General features: G+C 38.3%; 1 protein-coding gene across 4 annotated transcripts in view; it reads left to right on the top strand.

Annotated features, from left to right (window-relative positions):
- CBLB (Cbl proto-oncogene B) overlaps positions 1-19,340 on the top strand; it is a 238,091-nt gene extending 218,751 nt beyond the window's left edge. For all 4 annotated transcript variants that reach the window (XM_062207509.1, XM_062207500.1, XM_062207492.1 and 1 more), the window contains one exon: positions 15,249-19,340. In XM_062207509.1, the coding sequence (XP_062063493.1) occupies positions 15,249-15,508 (260 nt within the window). In that variant the 3' untranslated portion in view covers positions 15,509-19,340. The remainder of the gene's footprint in view (positions 1-15,248) is intronic.
- The last annotated feature ends 597 nt before the right edge of the window (positions 19,341-19,937 follow it).

Here is a 19,937-nt window from a genome sequence, read left to right as displayed (position 1 = left end):
TTAATCATCATAGCTTATTTAGGGCCACTCTGTCACATGACTGCCAGCCAGCAAGTTGAGGAGAAACCATTGTATTAAATATAAATCATGTTTGTAATCATTAGTAATTAAACACTGCTTTTCTCTCTTCATGAAACCCTCCATGGCCACCATGTCGAGTAGTTCCCCTGTATTCTGCACTCCTGGTCTTTCCTCTTTGCTTTATTTTTCTTCATACCACCTAAAATTTCGTTATTTGTTTATTTGATTATTGTTTATTTGGCTGCCTTCTCTACAGGAGTATTAATTAACCTTTGAATTGATGAAGGTGGGTTGATCCACTGCTCGTCTTAGCCCAGGCTGCCACAGCAGAATACCATAGCCTAGATGATTTAAACAGGAAACATTGCTTTCTGACAGTCCTGGAGGCTGGAAGGTCCAATATCAAGGTGCTGCTGCTATGTGGTGGCCTCTGAGGGCCCTCTTCCTGGTTCACACATCACACCGGAGCAAGGGATTGCTATGGGTCACTTTTGTAAGAACACTAATCCCCTCATTAGAGTCCCTCTCTCACCTCCAGATACCATCACACTGGGGAGTAGGTTGAGAGGAATGTAAAACATTCAGTGTATAGAATTGCTTTATCTCCACATGCCCAGAAGAATGTGCAGCACATAATTTCTTGGATGGATAGACAAGTGATGGATAGATAAATAAATGGGTAAGGCCAGCGCCGTGGCTTAACAGGCTAATCCTCTGCCTTGCGGCACCGGCACACCGGGTTCTAGTCCCGGTTGGGGCGCCGGACTCTATCCTGGTTGCCCCTCTTCCAGGCCAGCTCTCTGCTGTGGCCCGGGAAGGCCGTGGAGGATGGCCCAAGTCCTTGGGTCCTGCACCCGCAAGGGAGACCAGGAGAAGCACCTGGCTACTGGCTTCAGATCAGCGAGATGCGCCGTCCACAGCGGCCATTGGAGGGTGAACCAACAGCAAAAAGGAAGACCTTCCTCTCTGTCTCTCTCACTATCCACTCTGCCTGTCCAAAAAAAAAAAAAAAAAGATGGGTAAGTAGATGAGTGAACAGAGATACTAAAGGAAGGAAGCAGATAGCTGATGTATGTGTTAAACTTAGCGCACATGTTTTTTGCAGAACATCTGTGTCTGGTATTTGAAAACATCAGAGGCTTTCCTTAAATAGATTTATATCTTATTTTAAGAGTTTGAGTTTTTAAGTTCAAACCACAGTTTACAGAAGATTTATTAATACAATAGCCATGTGTTTTATAATTTATTTTTATAAATTTATTTTAAGTTATACAAATTTCATGTATTTCATATATACAGATTTAGGAACATAGTGATACTTTCCTCCCCTCCCTCCCTCCTGCCCATACTCCCAACCCTTCTTCCACCTCCCTCTCCTGTTCCCACCTTTAATTTTTACAAAGATCTAATTTCAGTTTACTTTTTACTCATAATATTAATCCTACACTAAGTAAAGAGTTCAACAGATAGTAAGAAGAAGAAATCCCTGTTCCTCAACAGTAGAGACAAGGGCTCTAAACAATCATCAAATCTCAAAATATTGATTTCACACTAATACATTGCATTTTAGGTACACTATTAGTTACAACAGATTAGGGAATGCTTGTGGTATCTGTTTTTGGAACTGGATTATTTTACTAAGTATAATGGTTTCCAGTTGCATCCATTTTGTTGCAAAAGACAAGATTTATTTTTTTATAACTGAGTAGTATTCCATAGTGTATATGTAACATAATTTCTTTATCCAGTCTTCATGTGATATACATGTGCATTGATTCCACATCTTAGCTATTTTGAATTGAGCTGCAGTGAACAAGGGGGCTACAGATAGCTCTTTCATCTGCTGATTTCATTTTGTTTGGATAAATTCTCAGGAATGGGATGGCTGGGTCATACGGTAGATCTATTTTCAGATTTCTGAAGTATCTCCATACTGTCTACAACAATGGCTGCATTAGTTTACATTCCTACCAACCGTGGATTAGGGTACCTTTTTCTTCTGAATCAATATAATTAATGAGCTTCTTTGAGAATTATGAATTACCATCATGGTGATTCTTGAGTTGCCACACATGGGAGATGCACAATTGCCTCTCAGTTTTATAAATGTGTGTTCTGGCTTATAATTTAGGAAAAGAAAGACAAATCCTTATTAACCTTTTCAAATTTTAGTTCATATTCTCTTTTCAATGCTTCTTATCATTTGAAAATTTCAGATATATCTATGGGTAACCTATAGTGCTAGAAAAGAAACTAATAGATTTGATGACAAATCATGAAAATCATGGGGAGAGACTGTGTGTGACAGACTGTATGTAATATAAGGAAGAAAGTTCTTTAAGGAAGTAATGTTAAAATACATCTTTTAAGGAAGATATGTTAAAATACATCTTTGAGGAAAGTAATATGACTGATTTAAAATAATATGTTCAGTACCACCACCTCTAGGTTAAAAGAAATATATTCAAGTTATGAGAAGAGTTGTGGGCAAAACTATTTTCACAGCATCTTTACAGATTGCTCCATAATATGTGGATGTTATAGTGCCCAGAGGAGTATCATTCACATATATGATTTCAACTGGAATGAATTTCAATTAGCATTTTCAGCAAGAACTTTGTATCACAGACCTTGTTGAAACATCCCCAAATAGCCATTTGCCTGAAATCAGAACTGGCTTTTACCTAAGAGATAAAATAGCCCTATAGTGATTACTTGGAGGGCCTTAGCTAGTAGTAACATCAAATATTTCAACCTACTAACATGGTCAAACCACGAAAAATAAGATACATTTTCCCAGCAGATGTTTGTTTGCCTGCAGTTCACAGGGCTGCTAGGCTGCCTACGAAGTTTGTTTCACACCTTCAGAGAGAATGCACCTGACTTTTTGGATGAAACATGAAACTCAAGGCTTATATGCCATCAGGATTCTGGTAGTCCTTTTTGTGGGTAACTAATCTGTTTTCATTAAGGACGTTTGGCGTTTACATGTATATCTACATACACAAAAGTGCTTAACAAAGTGCTTATTCCTCCCAAAGAGATTTTTTTTAGCCTAGAAATTTAGGAGATTTTTTGGAAAAAAAATTAATTAGGATTTTGCCTGTTGGAGGGGAAATAAAAGGCAGAGTGCTATGTCAGTATTGTAAAGGTGCGTTTTAAATTCCAAAAAATGGAAGGTTTTACAAATTTAGCCTAGAAATTTAGGAGATTTTTTGGAAAAAAAATTAATTAGGATTTTGCAAAAGTCATATGTGTATGTTAGAGATAGTTAATCAGATATAAGAGGATTTTATCTGCCTGTTAAGCTCACATATTCCTCCACGTGGGTAAAGTGTCTATGCTAACAGTCTGCTGTTTTCTTACACTGGATATATTATTTACATGGTGTTCAGGTCTGTAAAGCTATGTGTGAATTTTACAAACTTTCTCTTCTAAGATATATTCTGCTACAATTTGGATTCTTTAAAAACTCCATAATGTGTGTGCTGATGAAGTGTAGCAATAGCTCTAGAAAAGACTTTTTATATTGTTAGCCTTTAGAAGGCAGCTCAAGGTTATACTTAAAAACAGTGCTGTAATCTTAGCTCAACTCACGTTAAATTTATTTACAACCAGTGAAAGATCTTATTGTCAAGTATGCCAACAAAATAAAGGAGATCTCATTAAAAAGGAGTTAATTCCAGTCCTACTTTTCCTTTATATTTCAAAGGAAAATGGTTGGAATGTTGAATGAATGGTGTATTTGGCCAAATATTCTGTAAGATTTCAATTAAAGAGCATCGATTCACTTCACACAAGGGTTAAAATTATATATTGTCATTAGTGATAAGATGGTTTAAGTTATGTTTGTGTGTGTGTGTGTGTCTTTATGTTTTCATTTGTTTTGTGTTTCAAAAAAGAAAATTGCTCTGTTGTTGAGTTTTACCAGAGTTTAACTTCCTAATATGGTTGCTCCTTCTTATACACAGCTTCAGGGTTTTGTTTGTTTGTTTTTAATTTATTTTTACTAAGAGTTAGAAGGAGAGAAAGAGAATGAGAGTGAATGGGCGCTAGTTCATTGCCCAGATGCTTACAATGCTGTGATTGGGCTGGGTCGAAGTCCAGAGCTGAGAAAACAGTCCAGTTTGCCACATGAGTGGCAAGAAACCATTGACTTGAGCCTTCATCACTGCCTTCCAGGGTCTACATTAGCGTGAAGCTAGAGTTAGGAACTGGAGCCAGATATTGAACCCAGACACTCTAGTGTGGGATATAGGTGCCCATACTGGCATCTTAACCATTAAGCCACATATCCATCCCTAGCTTCAATTTTAAAAACAGAGGATACTTAGATAATTCTTTAATAACAGTTTGCTTGGATATATTTAAAATACAGTGTATTTAAAGGTTTTTTAAACTTATTTTTCATTTAGTGAAACTTTTAAATCATGTCCTACTATAATTAGTCTATCTATGGTGGCAGAAATTCAGCCTTAAGGCATAAGTGAGTTATATCAATTGAGCCAACTTATAATTGAATAACAAGACTATAACTATAATGGGTATAAGATTTCCTGTACTTCCTGATCAGTTAAATCCATGATATATTTTCTTCTAATTCTCATCTGTTTTAGTTTTATAAATCAGTAGTCTAAAAGTTTGGCTGTCCATCCTAAGAATCGTCATTGATTTACTAGACAACCTAAGAGGTTATATCTCATAATATAAGGAGTGCCACTTTGTAAGATCTTTAAAGCACTTATAATAGACCAAATACTATGCTATTTGGTATAGCATATATTAGCTATAGATATATATGTGAATTAAGTAATGTGCAGTCAACCTATAATGTGCATAATTTATACTTATACACATAAAAACATAGTATATTTGTATGACAATCTGTATTATGTGTTTACAGCAATATATTTATATATTGAACATGAGTATGAGTATCCATGGATTTAAAAAAATTTTGGACAAGAATAAACTTTCTTTTAATTCCATTTTCCAATAAATTTTTGAAATACCCTTGATATATGGTTATATAACATAATATATAAATGCATATACTTTTAGTATAATATATAAATATTTATATATATATACACACACAAAGAGTTTTTTTTCTTTCCTTTTCAGTTTTTTTCTGGGAGAGATTTTATATTCCTCATAACAACTCTGAAATTAATATTATTACAACAAAGTTGAATAATTTACCCAAGGTATAAAAGCTAGTCAGTACCAGTCTGATAGAAATAAAATGAGTTCTTTTCAGTAAGCTGTGCACATTTATTTTTTAAATAATAATATTTAATCAATCCAAAATCAAGTTAGAAAAAAAAATCACACATACATAATAAAGATTGCTAAACCGAGTTTAGAAATTACTCAGTGATAATGTCAAATAAAGACAATAGTAGTTATGATACAGGAATGGGTGGTATTAGAATAAAACTGTATTTCAAATTTCAAACCCTGGATACTGATCATTCTCCACATGACTTGTGCAAGCCATTCACTCTGTATTTTCTCCCTTTTCACATGAGCAGACTCAGCCCCTGCCTCTCCTCTTAGATCCTTGATTATCTCAGGCCTGTGAAACTGGCAGATGGGATCTGAGGCTATTTTGTTGTTTCTAATTATGAAAATAGTATACAAACATTGAAACTTTAAATTAATTACAGAAACAAACAAACAAAAAAAACCACAGTTTAACCTTATCATCAATGGAAACAACAATGCCCAAATGGAATGCTTGTTTCTAATATTTTAACTGTGCACCTCTTCATTTAGTTAAGATCATACACAATATGCCAATTCTATGCCCGTTCCATTTAACATAGTGTCATAGTATCTTACCACATCATTAATTTTTAATATGTGACATTTTAAATTATTGTATGATTGTCATTATTGTGTGCTGTCAAACATTATTACAGTGTTTTAAAAGATATGTTAACTTTATATGCACATACACATTAAATGTCTTTGCTTTTGTTTAGAAATATAGACAGTATATTAATTATTGTTGAGTGGAACTTAGTATAGCCAATATAAAATGGGGAAATGTATTCATCAATACAGTAGCATTTGCTTCTTAGACACATGTTTCCAGAAATGGACCAAAAACCCCCAAACTTGAGATGAGGGAAATAGGACTTTCTTGTGGTTAAATAATTGACTGTCGGCCGGCGCCGTGGCTCAACAGGCTAATCCTCTGCCTAGCGGCGCCAGTACACAGGTTCTAGTCCCAGTCGGGGTGCCGGATTCTGTCCCGGTTGCGCCTCTTCCAGGCCAGCTCTCTGCTGTGGCCCAGGAGTGCAGTGGAGGATGGCCCAAGTGCTTGGGCCCTGCATCCCATGGGAGACCTGGAGAAGCAAGCACCTGGCTCCTGCTTTCAGATCAGCGCGGTGCGCTGGCTGCAGCGCACCAGCCACGGCGGCCACTGGAGGGTGAACCAACGGCAAAGGAAGACCTTTCTCTGTCTCTCTCTCTCTCACTGTCCACTCTGCCTGTCAAAAAAAAAAAAAAAAATTGACTGTCACTAATGTGGAGGGTAGATTACAGAGATGTAATCAGCCATGTGGATTATGTAGACACACAGCAGCAATATGTCTCACTTTTATTGTTATATCTTAGTCTGCCTTAGCAGCCTTTCTAGACCTTTGCTTTTTCCTAATTGTTGTCACATGCCTCTCACAACAAAATAGTTTAATGCCATGCATATGTTTATTCTGGGGCTGTTTGGGGCCCCAGACTATTATAGCAGCTAAGATTTTTTTCTGTCCTTCAGTTACCAGATTTTACTCTCTTAGGAGCAATATTACTCACCCCCCATGCCCACTTCTAGATTACATTGACCCAGAGTAAGCATCTAGGCCTTATTCCCATCTCGTTTCCATGAAACTAATTACCATGACTTCCAGGACTTTTGTCTGTATCTTTGCTCTTTTATGTGCTCAGAAAATGAAAACTGAATCAAGATTTACACATCAATCAAAGCTTGCAAATCTTGAAGAATTCACCCTGAACAGCACAAGGACTGGAACATTGGCTAAATGTATACAACTAGATGCAGGAAATTACTTCAAGCCCTATTTTACCTCAGCATTCATGGAAGCATCACATTTTACTCCTTGGTAAATCCATATTCATTTCAATATTTAAAAATACAAATGTCCTCACATCCCTTTCTAACATTGGCACTCCAGGAACATGTCTGTGGCTCCACACTTACTTTGGTACTGTTGCCATTGATCCTTGGAGTTCAGAAGTACCATGAGCATGGACAGCAGCACTAGAGTAAACACATGTCCTTTCATGGTAACTGTGTTTGAAGGATGGTGTTTATTTAAGTAAGGAAACATATATAGTTTGATAAAATTCATTGTCATTCCAGTGTGTTCCCTAGCTGCAGTGTTTATAGCACTGGGAAATTCTGAGGTGGTTTCATCTTCATCTTCTGTCGTCTTCCTGCTCTCGACTGCGTCTATGATCTGTGTCTCTCAGTGGCCCCCTTCCTTTGTTAATAGCTTCTATTATTAGTTCGGGATATCCACAATTCTAGCTTGTTAATATTTTGCTTCAGGGTTTTCTGTTGAATCAACCAACTCACAACAAATTCCATATTTGTTCCTCTCCCACAATTCTCTGGCATTTATGTTACTTAATTTACAGCAAGCTGTTCCATATATTTTGAGAATAGCAGTTATCATTATAGATGTGAATCTTTTATCCTATTTTTTAATGGTCTCCTCAGTACACATTCTGTACAATACATGAATTGATTATTATTGCACCTGACTGAGGATAGAGATAAACAATACATTTAAAAATGGAGGTGGCCAGTGCCGTGGCTTAACAGGCTAATCCTCCGCCTTGAGGTGCCGGCACACTGGGTTCTAGTCCCGGTTGGGGAGCCAGATTCTATCCCGGTTGCCCCTCTTCCAGGCCAGCTCTCTGCTATGGCCCGGGAAGGCAGTGGAGGATGGCCCAAGTGCTTGGGCCCTGCACCCGCATGGGAGACCAGGAGAAGCACCTGGCTCCTGGCTTCGGATCAGCACGTTGAGCTGGCAGCAGCGGCCATTGGAGGGTGAACTAACGGCAAAAAGGAAGACCTTTCTCTCTGTCTCTCTCTCTCTCTCTATCCACTCTACATGTCAAAAAAAAAAAAAAAAGGAGGTACAGAAGTATCTTTGGAGAACATGGATTATAAAAATAAATTGTGGGGCCAGTGCTGTGGTGCAGCACGTTAAAGCCCTGGCCTGAAGTGCCAGCATCCCATATGGGCACCGGTTCTAGTCCCAGCTGCTCCTCTTCCGATCCAGCCCTCTGCTATGGCCTGGGATAGCAGTAGAAGATGGCCCAAGTCCCTGGGCCCCTGCACCCACATGGGAGACCTGAGGAAGCTCCGAGCTCCTGGCTTCGGATTGGCGCAGCTCAGGCCATTGTGGCCATCTGAGAGTGAACCAGTGCATAGAAGGCTCTCTCTCTCTGTACCTCTCCCTGTAACTCTTTCAAATAAATAAAATAAATCTTTTTAAAAAAAGTAAATTGCTCTTCACAAGCTGACTTCTGCTGAAGCCCAGGCTTACCACATTGAAAGCCACTGCAGTGGACTGGCCTGTTGGGTCTCCTTGAGGGCAGATCACTGTACAGATCAGCCATTAATAGGCCTGCCACCCATTGCTTCTGATGCCTAGCTTTCTTTTCCTCCTGGTTTGTGTTAAAGCAGACCAGAGGATGCAAGTCAAGGGAGTGCCCATGTCCCATCTCTAATCTTCGGTGGCCTGAACTACAAGTCTATAGTCACAGGCATGTTCTGTAGTAGTTTTTCTAAGGTAGGCAATGCCCATGAGGAAAATTATATTCTCACTTTCAAACTTTCTTTCCCTTTGGTCTGAAAGGAAGGTTTTTTCTACTTACTGTATACTTCGCTGATGGCGAAGTGAATCTAGCTATGAGATTATTATTTAAGTTCTTATTTTGGCTATGCTATTACAGAAAAATGTTAGCCATCTCTTTTATAAGGTCTAAAGATTAAATTGTGCGTCCTACAGATTCCTTCATAATAGAATTAGTTTCCTACCTTGAAGAGAATAGAGAAATGAAAGAACAAGTTGGGCTTAGAATAGAGAAATGAGGGAGCAAGTCCTAGATCGCTTGCTGACAATAGCAATATCACATGAATACTTAGCAAACCGTTTCAACCATTAGATAACAACTTAAAAAAACATTTACCAGAAGGTCCAATGCCTTCTATAAATTTTAAGAATCATGTATTTGAAAACACCTCTTAAATATCTAACATGGTGTAGTTTGTTTAGCCAGTAAACTTAAGCACAACCATCTAAAATGTTTTTAGTTTCTTTCTACCAACAAGTTTAAAACATATGATACACAGATTCAGGTCCCACAAATTAAAATGTATCTTTGATTGATTTTAGCAGCTTAAATTTATGGACAATCTTATCTATAAGCCATTTAAAATAAAACTAATAAGTAATGAAAGTCAACAGAGTGCCTTCCCCTAGGAGGTTCACACCTCCCTTAGGATATACCCCATGTGAAGAGATAGATAGGCCTGGGCCTCTTAACTTACAAGGCCTAAAGCCCACCAGATTATTATCAAGCCCCTTCTAGCAGGTTCTATTTGCCTCTCAATCAGAAAAATTACTTGTAGCTTAGACAGCACCTTTCTTAGCTCCTCTAATAATGACTCTGTCCTTTGTTCTAGGCCCTGTCTAGTGCACTTGGGCCTCATTCCTTTGTAATCATAACCTCTACTCTACCACCAATGGCTCTACTCCCAACCTGTGTGTACTGATGGTCCTCTTCCCCACTTAATGCTGTATAATTGTTCAAACCTGGTAAATGCCACTCTTAGGATCATTGGTTACTATCCTCACTCTGTCTTTTATGACCTTGTCTAAATATGATCAGAGTCGGCAAACTTGGAAGGCTTCCATAGCCTTGGCAACTCATGACGACAGCCTAGGATGGTTACTGGCGCCATAAACTAGAGTGTCAATTTGTTGGGTCAACAACAAGAGCCACTGTGCACTTGCTCCTCATGTGGTATCTCTGTCCTTAATGTGCTGTACATTTTGATTTAATGCTATAACTAGTACTCAAACAGTATGTTTCACTTTGTGTTTCTATGTGGGTGCAAACTGTTGAAATCTTTATACTAAATTGATCTTCTGTATATAAAGAGAATTGAAAATGAATCTTGATGCAAATGGAAGGGGAGAGGGAGTGGGAGAGGGGAGGGTTGCGGGTGGGAGGGAAGTTATGGGAGGGGGAAGCCATTGTAATCCATAAGCTGTACACTGGAAATTTATATTCATTAAATAAAAGTTAAAAAAAAAAAGTAAATTGCTTTCCCCAAGGTCTCTAAAAATCTTAGTGGCCAAACTGAGTTGCATCCAGCCAATCTCAAGTCCCTGTATGATAGTCCTCTTCTCTCCATCTATTCTCTATTGTAGTGATGAGTTGCCTGTTTCAGAATTACACGGCCTAATTAGACCAGGTATAGGATTAGGATATTCCAAGTTAATTAAATATTGAGGAAAACATAGAAATTTGCAACAGATGATAAGAAGTTCCAAGTTTCTGTCTTATTTCCAGTTAGATTAATAGAATTTAACCTCTGAGCATTTGTCCAATTCTAAAGAAATGCTAGCACTATTTGGTGGAAATTAATTTTGATTCAGGACAATGAGGACTAGGATTAATGAATTGCAATATGTGAGATTAAGATTTAAATGGTAAGTTAGGTCAATTGAGAAAATTGATATTTATTTTGAGAGATATTATTTATTTGTTTTTGATCTAGAAACATTTTATTTAAGGTATATAAACTTCATGCATTTCACATATACAAATTTAGGAACATAATGATTCTTCCCACTCTACCCTCCCCCTCACGCACATTCCCAGCCTTCTTCCTCCAACCTCTCCTATTCCCATTCTTATTTTTTTACAAAGATCTATTTTCAATTAACTTTATACACATAAGATTAAACCTACACTAAGTGAAGAGTTCAACAGCTAGTATGAAAAAAAATGTTCCTAAACAGTCAAGACAAGGACTGTTCAAAATCATCGCTTCTCAAACTGTTAATTATATTTCTATAGAGTACCTTTTAGATACTCTATAAATTACCACAGGGAGAACATATGGTGTTTGTCTTGGGGGACTGGCTTATTTCACTAAGCATGATGGTTTTCAGTTGTATCCGTTTTGTTGCAAAAGACAGAATTTCATTTTTTTCTTATTGCTGTGTAGTATTTCATGGTATACATATACCATGATTTCTTTATCCATTCTACAGTTGATGGACATCTGAGTTGGTTCCATTTCTTAGCTAATGTGAATTGAACTGCAGTAAACATGGGGATACAGATAACTCTTTCATTTCCTGTGGGTAAATTTTCTGAAGTTGGATTACTGGGTCATATGGTAGGTCTATATTCAGATTTCTGAGGTATCTCTATACCATCTTCCACAATGGCTGTGTCAGTTTGCATTCCCACCATCAATGGAATAGAATACCTTTTCCCCCACATCCTCACCAGCATTTGTTGTTTGTTGATTTCTATATGAAAGCCATTCTAATTAGGGTGAGATAAAACCTCACTGTAGTTTTGATTTACATTTCCCTGATGGCCAGTGATCCTGAACATTTTTTCATTTGTCTGTAAGCCATTTGAATTTTCCTTTTTTGAAAAATTCCCATTTCCTAACTAGATGGTTTGGTTTAGTTTCTTGAGCTCTTTATAGATCTAGACATTAATCCTTTATCAGTTTCATAGTTTGCAAATAATTTCTCCCATTCTATTGGTTGCCTCTTCACTTTGCTGAGTGTTTCTTTTGCAGTACAGAAGCTTCTCAATTTGATGTAATCCCATTTGTCAATTTTGGCTTTGATTGTCTATGTTTTGGGGGTCTTTTCCAAGAAGCTTTGCCCATGCCGGTGTCTTGCAGGGTCTTTTTTTTTTTTCTTTTTTTTTTAATGACATTGTCTTCAACATCTGTCATGACTTCTCCTTGGAATTGTTTAACATCATTTCCTTCAATTGATATTTGAAAATTTTTTGTATGTCTTGGTACTTTTATCAAAATCAGTTGGCTGCATATACGTGGATTAATTGTTCTATTTGTCTCCTTTTATGCCAGTACCAGGCTGTTTTAATTGCTATAGCTTTGTAGTATGCTTGGTCAGGTAATGTGATGCCTCAAACTTGGTTTCTGTCCCCCACCCCTCAGGATTGCTGTGGCTATTCTGGATCTCTTATGATTCCATATGAAGTTTAGGATTGTTTATTCTAACCCTGTAAAAAATGTCATCAGTATTTTGATGGCGATAGCATTGGTGTAGATGGCTTTAGGTAATATAGACATTTTACTAATACTGATTTTTCTAATCCATGAGAAAGGAATATCTATCCATTGTTTGTGTCCTAATGATTTCTTTTGCCAACGTTTGATAATTTTCATTGTAGAGATTTTTGACATTTTTGGTTAAATTTTTCCTAAATGTTTAATTTTTTGTATGTGTGGTTATTTTGAATGGGATTTCTTTCTTGATTGCTCTTTCAGTGAGTTTATCATTAGGATATAAAAAAGCTACTTTTTTGTATGTTTATTTCATAACCTGCAACATTACTGAATTGGTTTATTAGTTCTAACAGCTTTTTGGTGGAGTTTTGAGATTTTTCCATATACAACATCGTGTACTCAGGTAACATGGATATTTTCACTTCCTCTTTTCCAATTTTGATGGCCTTTATTTCTTTCTCCTTCCTAATTTCTCTTGCTAAGACTTCCAGTACTGTATAGAATAAGATACGTGAAAATGGACATTGTTGTCTTGCTCCAGATCTGAGGGGGAAATGCTTTCAGCTTTTCCCCTTCAGTTTGATGTTGGCTGTTGGTCTGTAATATATAGCCTTTGTAACTTAAAGGTACAGTCATTCTATACCTGATTTGTGGAGGGCTTTTCTCATAAAGGGATGTGAATATTGCCAAGTGCTTTCTCTGCATTTATTTAAGTGACCATATAGCTTTTGTTTTTCATTCTGTTGATGTGACTTATGACATGTATTGATTTGTGAATATTGAACCACCCTTACATCTCTGGGATAAAGCCTACTTGATCGTGATGTGTAATCATTTTTTGTATGGTATTGGATTCAGTTTTCTAGTATTTTATTGAGACATTTTGCATCTATGTTCGTCAAGAACATAGGTCGGCCGGCACCGCAGCTCACTAGGCTAATCCTCCGCCTTGGGCGCCGGCACACCAGGTTCTTGTCCCAGTCGGGGAGCCGGATTCTGTCCCGGTTGCCCTTCTTCCAGGCCAGCTCTCTGCTATAGCACGGGAGTGCAGTGGAGGATGGCCCAGGTCCTTGGGCCCTGCACCCATATGGGAGACCAGGAGAAGCACCTGGCTTCTGGCTTTGGATCAGCGCGATGCGCCGGCCACGACGGCCATTGGAGAGTGAACCAACAGCAAAAAGGAAGACCTTTCTCTCTGTCTCTCTCTCTCTCACTGTCCACTCTGCCTGTCAAAAAATAAAAAATAAAAAAAAGAACATAGGTCTGTGGTTTGCTTTTCATGTAGTATCTTTTTGCTTGGTTTTGGTATCAGAGTGATGCTGCTCTCATAAATAGAATTTGGCAGAGTTCCAATCTGTTCAAAAAGATGTCTATTCCAGGGTTGGAGATATCCAGATTTTCACTACCTAGATAGTGTTTTGATTTAATCTGTGTGTGTATGGCATGCGTACACATGTGTATTCTTCCTTGTTTACATCGGTTTTCTGAATTATGTTTACTTCTTGTTTTTTCCTAGCAAAGAATTGCTTTCCCTGAAATAAAATTAGCAGGCTACAAATTCTATTGCATGAATTATAGCAGTCTTGCAAAGTTGATAGGCTTTTGCTTCTTGCCCTCCCACCCACCAAGGATAGATTCTGTTTCTTGCCATGGCATCTACAATGCCGTGTGTGTGTGTGTGTGTGCATGCGCCACAGTATATAGATAAGTGGAGATCCCTGATGAAGGTGCCCGTCAGTTGAGCTCGCCCATGCCCTGAGGATCTGTGTAATACATGGACTGTAATTGCTTTCCATTTTCCTTAAGACTGCCGTGTATTTGTGGGCATAATGGCATTCAATTAACTCTGAGAAACTCATTAGCTGGCTAATCTAGAACCCAATTCTGCACTCTGTTTCATCCATTTCCTTTTTTCTCAAGCAAATCTTTCTGTAATGCAGAGCACTGAATTTACTTCCTTTTTTAAGGATTTATTTGATCTGTTTGAAAGTCAGAGTTACACAGAGAGAGAAGGAGACCCAGAGAGAGAGAGAGAGATCTTCCATCTGCTGGTTCACTCTCCAATTGGCTGCACTGGGTCTTCCTCTGGGTCTCCCAGACAGGTGCAGGGGCCCAAGGATTTGGGCCAGCTTCTACTGCTTTCCCAGGCCATAGCAGAGAGCTGAATTGGAAATGGAGCTGCTGGGACTTGAACCGGCACCCATATGGGATACTGGCACTGCAGGCGGCAGCCTTACCCGCTATGCCACAGCGCTGGCCCCCTGAGTTTACTTCTGTTCAGCCTATTAATTTAACAGTAAAGTCACAGTAACTACAAGTTTCTTTTCCATTTTTTCCCCTTAGCCTCAGTAAGGCTTAGCGTTATTAAGTTGTACAATCACATAGGAAGAGACCCTACAAAGCACACTTTCATAGCAGTTTTGCTGTGACAGGGTTGGGAAAGAGGCCATATTGGAGAAGGCTCTGCCGTGAATGTCGGTAGGCTAGCAAAGAACGAGCTGCCTGTAGTGGTAAGCTCTGCAGATTGTCCCTTTGGGGACAAGCAGCCACCACTGTGCTCCCAGAAGAAAGGTGGACTGTATTACCCAACCAAGTGAAAGTCTTTATTTTTTACCCAGTTTTCATCTTTTTTTCCATGTGGCATCAAGAGTACATTGAACAATTGGTAACAATTTGTTAATTGCTCAGTTGAACTAGCAATAACATTTCACTTACATTTTCTGATGTTTGAAATGGGGATGCTATTATGTATCCCAAAATAGTACAAGGGGGGAAGGGGTAGGTTTGTAAAAATAACAAAAATAATATGTAACAGAAAATGATCAGCTAATACTAGTGTGTTATGGTGTCTGCATTTTCATCTCAGTGTTTAAATATCTCTCTTTAAAAACCTACACAGATGGTTCACAAGCACCAGCCAGACCCCCCAAGCCACGGCCCCGCAGGACTGCACCAGAAATTCACCACCGAAAGCCCCATGGGCCTGAGGCAGCATTAGAAAACGTCGATGCAAAAATTGCAAAACTCATGGGTGAAGGCTATGCCTTTGAAGAAGTGAAGAGAGCCTTGGAGATTGCCCAGAATAACGTGGAAGTAGCCCGCAGCATCCTTCGAGAATTCGCCTTCCCTCCTCCAGTCTCCCCACGTCTAAATCTATAGCAGCCAGGAGTGGAGTCGCCAAAATGAAAAGCAGTTGACAGATGTTCCTGCAGTATGGAAGAGAGAGGCGAGGTGGAGTTCAAGAGAGAAGGTGCTCACACTCACGCAGCGCCTGGGAGAGCTCCCCTGGGGTGTGCAGCTTCTCGGACCACAGCTGCTTCTCAGGATGTCCACGGCCGCCGCGGCTTCCTTGTTTTTGCTAGCCATACTTTGAAATCAGGGTTGAACTGACAAAAATAATTTAAAGACGTTTACTTCCCTTGAACTTTGAATCTGTGAAATGCTTTTCCTTGTTTACAAGTTAGCGAAGTTGCAGTTCGTTTGGGTTTTGTTTTCTGTACTGTGTCCTGGACAAAACCTTGTAGAATAGTCAGGTCTGCTGTAACATCTCCTACCTAACCCCTTGCTGTCCATGTCAGCAACTGAATCTCCTGTTGGTTCTCCGCCTTCATGTCCCCCAACCTGGGTCCAGTTCCATTTCTCTCATTTACACGATGCTTTAAAGGTTCTGATTGTCAACATATCAAACCAATGCAAAAAAAAAAAAAAAAGTGTGTGTTCTTCACTACTGAGTCTGTTCTTCAGAAACCGTCACTGTTGAGAGATGAGAAAAACCTGAATGTATAAAGCATTTATTTGTCAATAAACTGCCTTTTATAAGGGGATTTTACATAATGTAGAGGAGCTTCCCTTTTTAGTGTTCAAGTTTCATGACCTTGAATCTGCCCTGTTCTCATCTCTGTCATCCTATGGGTGTAAAAATCTAAGATATTAGAAAGCAACTACTGCATATGGGGGAGAAATACACTCACACAGGACAGTGCTGTCGTATGTTACATAATGAGGTCTCCTGATATTTGTGCCTGGGTTACTTTGAGGCACTCAGAAAATGAGGGCCATTCCCCAACACATATTAATAATAACTTCCAGATAAAATTATGAACATACCTTTCCCAGCATGTAATAGAGTTCATTTCCTGTTTGAACAATTACACTCTGGTTCCTAACTGGTGTGCGAACCATACTTCAGTAGAAACATTAAATCCTTTATGCACTCAGTGCCAAAACTACTGTGGCAGTGTTTTTTGCTAAGTTCCTAGTAATTTTCTCTTTCCAATCAAATTAGACTTCATATTTAATTTGCAGAGTCTGTCACCCATTGTTTCACATTGCTCCATCCAATCAGGTCAAAGAAATGTGATAGGGTTGTATTCTTTTTTGCAAAATGGTGGTTCCTTAGAATCCATGTTAACTATTTTCAATAAATCTATAAATATTTTTTGAGTATCAGTGGTGTGCCTGGCACCATTGGGCACTAGTTCTAACCTGACTCCAGCGTGGTGTTTTATTCTTTATCCGTGTCTTTGATGACAAAAATTTCTGCTGCATGAAACCTGCCAGGTTTAATACAGGAGCTGCAGAATTTCCTAGCGGTTTACTTCTTTGGTTCCTAAACACAAGTTAGTTGAAACATTAAGACAGAACATCTTTGAGTCAAAGGTGAGAACCCAGTTTGTTCTAATTTGGACTAACTGTGGGTATGTTCCACACCTTTTTTTTTAAGGTTTATTTACTCATTTATTTGAAAGGCAGAGTGAGGGAAAGAAAGGGTGAGATCCTGCATTTGGTGGTTCATCTCCTAAAATCCCTGATAGCTAGGACTGAGCCAGGTGGAAGCCAGGAGTCAGGAACTCCATCCAAGTCTCTCACAGCACTGGCAAAGACCCAAGTACTTGGCCTTCATCCACTGCCTCCCACAATGCTGATTAGCAGGAAGTTGGATCACAAAGAGGCAGGACTCGATCCAGGCACTCCAGTATGGGCTGGGGACAGCCCAAGCACTGGCTGCTTAACTCACTCCAACACAAGACCTTCCCCAAACACACCTTTCTTAACTTCATACTCAGTGTCACAGAAAAGGATGTTCTAGGTTCTGAGTCCCCCTTCTCTGCTTGAAAAAGCACAACCATACATCAGATAAATCTGTTAGAAGTTAATCTCCAAAACTTGTGCAGATGGCCAGGTTGCCTGGAAAGAGAAACTAACACATTCCTTTGCAAAGTAATGGTGCCGGTTCTTGAAAGTCTGGCTTTCATGGTATGAGATATTTGAGAAATCTGGGGCCTTGGATGTTTGTGCTCTTGTGTATGAATTTCTTCAAGTGATTCTGAGCTGGCTATTTCCCTTAAGAGGAATTTATAATTTGCCTTCGATGTTCTTTCTGTGAGTAGGTATATGAATGCATTTTTTATACTTCTTAAAATTTGTTGGCTGATTCTGTTTATGAGCTCAATGTTATGTCATCATGGTTTTCATATGTTTTATGAGTTTCTGATGGGATATTGGAATAACACTGTATATTTTGGCCTTTTTGTGACTTGCTGATCATGGGTACAGTTGACAAGCCAAATGATCCCACTTCGTTCTCATAACATTGTTACAGCTTTCTTAATAGATTGGGGAATGATGTAAAATAGGAATGTTAGAAAACATAGTATGTTCTCATTAAGTTTTCATAATATGTGAGGATTTCCCATGAGAATTTTTTTTAAACTTTTATTTAATGAATATAAATTTCCAAAGTACAGCTTATGGATTACAATGGCTTCCCCCTCCCCATAACTTCCCTCCCACCCACAACCCTCCCCTTTCCCACTCCCTCTCCCCTTCCATTCACATCAAGATTCATTTTCAAACCATGAGAATTTTAAAAGATGGGGATGATATAGCAAATTTGGACCTGAAATTTTTTTTAAGAACTTTTACATGTCTCCACCAAACCCTCTCTTTATCTGTTAGTCAATAGCAGCCATTGGTTTTGTTACTAAAAAGAATTAACAACTCCTATGGAAAGAGGGAAACTTCTATGAGACACTGCCATGAAAAGCCCTTTGCTACCGATTGCCTGTGACATCACACTCAAAAAGACATTTTGAGGAAATAAACCAAAATATTTTTGTTATAAATGTAACTACTTGTAAGTGGTTAGAAATGGTTCAGACTTTATTTCACTATGATCGAAAAAGTTAAACATGCATCTCTTTTCTGAAGATTAGGAAATATTGTTAGTTAAGCCAGTGTTGCATGTAGTCCAAAAGAGCAAGCAAATCGTAGCTAAGATTATTCCTCTCCATACCAAACACGTCCTAAGGGTAGAAGGGCCTATCCTCAGTGATACTATAGCATCTCCACAATCTGCTTTTGTCTCCTGGTAGCTGATACAGTCTGGCCTAATTTTCTGGAATTGAATCAAAGCAGTTGATAGTTAACTTGAACTTCTCTCCATAAATAAAATATCCAGTTCTTCTTACCCATTATCCTTGTCTACATTCAAACAGTTTTAATCAGCCCTAATTACAACTTCAGAGGGCCCATTTGTTAACTCAGTATTTCACACACCAAGAACACTTGCAAAATTTCTTCATAATGTGAAGTTTTAAATTTCCAGTTCCAGAAGCATTTCCTACAGTTCGGATGTTCTCCTCTTGGTTTTTTCAGCTTGAAGCTTTATTTTGCACTCAATTATGTAACCTGATTAAAATTTTAATTTCTCTCTTAGCTGACAGATATGGAAGCAAATTACAGCCCGAGTTAAATGGTTACAAATGCCTGTTGACCTGGAATTTAGTGCTTCTAGAAAAAGTGTCCAGAAAAGACAGCAACAGAGTGAAGGGTTTTCTTCCCAATTACTATTTTATTGGGTTTTTTAAATGCTTTTTTAAAACTTGTCTAATGTGGCAAAATAATTATGTATTCCATTAATTTATATTTTATTCATTCTTTTTTCAGTTCTGGTTATTATGTAACCTCAAGTACTTTATCTGTTCTTTTGAGGTATTTTATAAAATGAATGTTAACAAAATGCGGAGTTGGTACTTTATTTTTTCCAATGAACACAACCACTTCAGAACATTTCTGTGTTGTAGTTTTCTTCTTCATGTTGAGAAAAAGATGTATGAGCTAATTGGACACAATAGTAATTACAAGGCACCCATCCTACATGATTTAGTTGTCAAATGCCAAAACTATTATTTTTAAGATGGTGTAATAGAAAAACTTCTCCCATGTCATAAACCTGAAAGTCAGTTACATTATGGTGACACATAAGAAAAGCTGTAACTGGGAGAGTATGAAGGCCTTAAGGATGTTGTACTTCAACTTGTTGTTACTTTTGATCAACAGTAACATCTGTTCTTTAAATTCTTGATTTTTCTAACCCTTTCTTACTGGCCAGTGTCTAGTAGAAAGCAAATGATATTTTTCTTAATAATTAGTTTTGCATTAAAACAAACAGAATGTTGTGAAAGTAATTGGTACATGCAAATTTCTATGCACATACATGGTAATTACTTCTGGAAAGCACATAAAATGAAGTTGGAGGTGCATACAAGCAAGTAATTCCAATATAATAGATACTGTGTATAAGTGG

Source organism: Lepus europaeus, chromosome 2, assembly GCF_033115175.1.
Source record: "Lepus europaeus isolate LE1 chromosome 2, mLepTim1.pri, whole genome shotgun sequence".
NCBI lineage: Eukaryota > Metazoa > Chordata > Mammalia > Lagomorpha > Leporidae > Lepus > Lepus europaeus.
The sequence above is the reverse complement of the archived record's forward strand: the minus strand, read 5'-3'. Positions and strand labels throughout refer to the sequence as shown.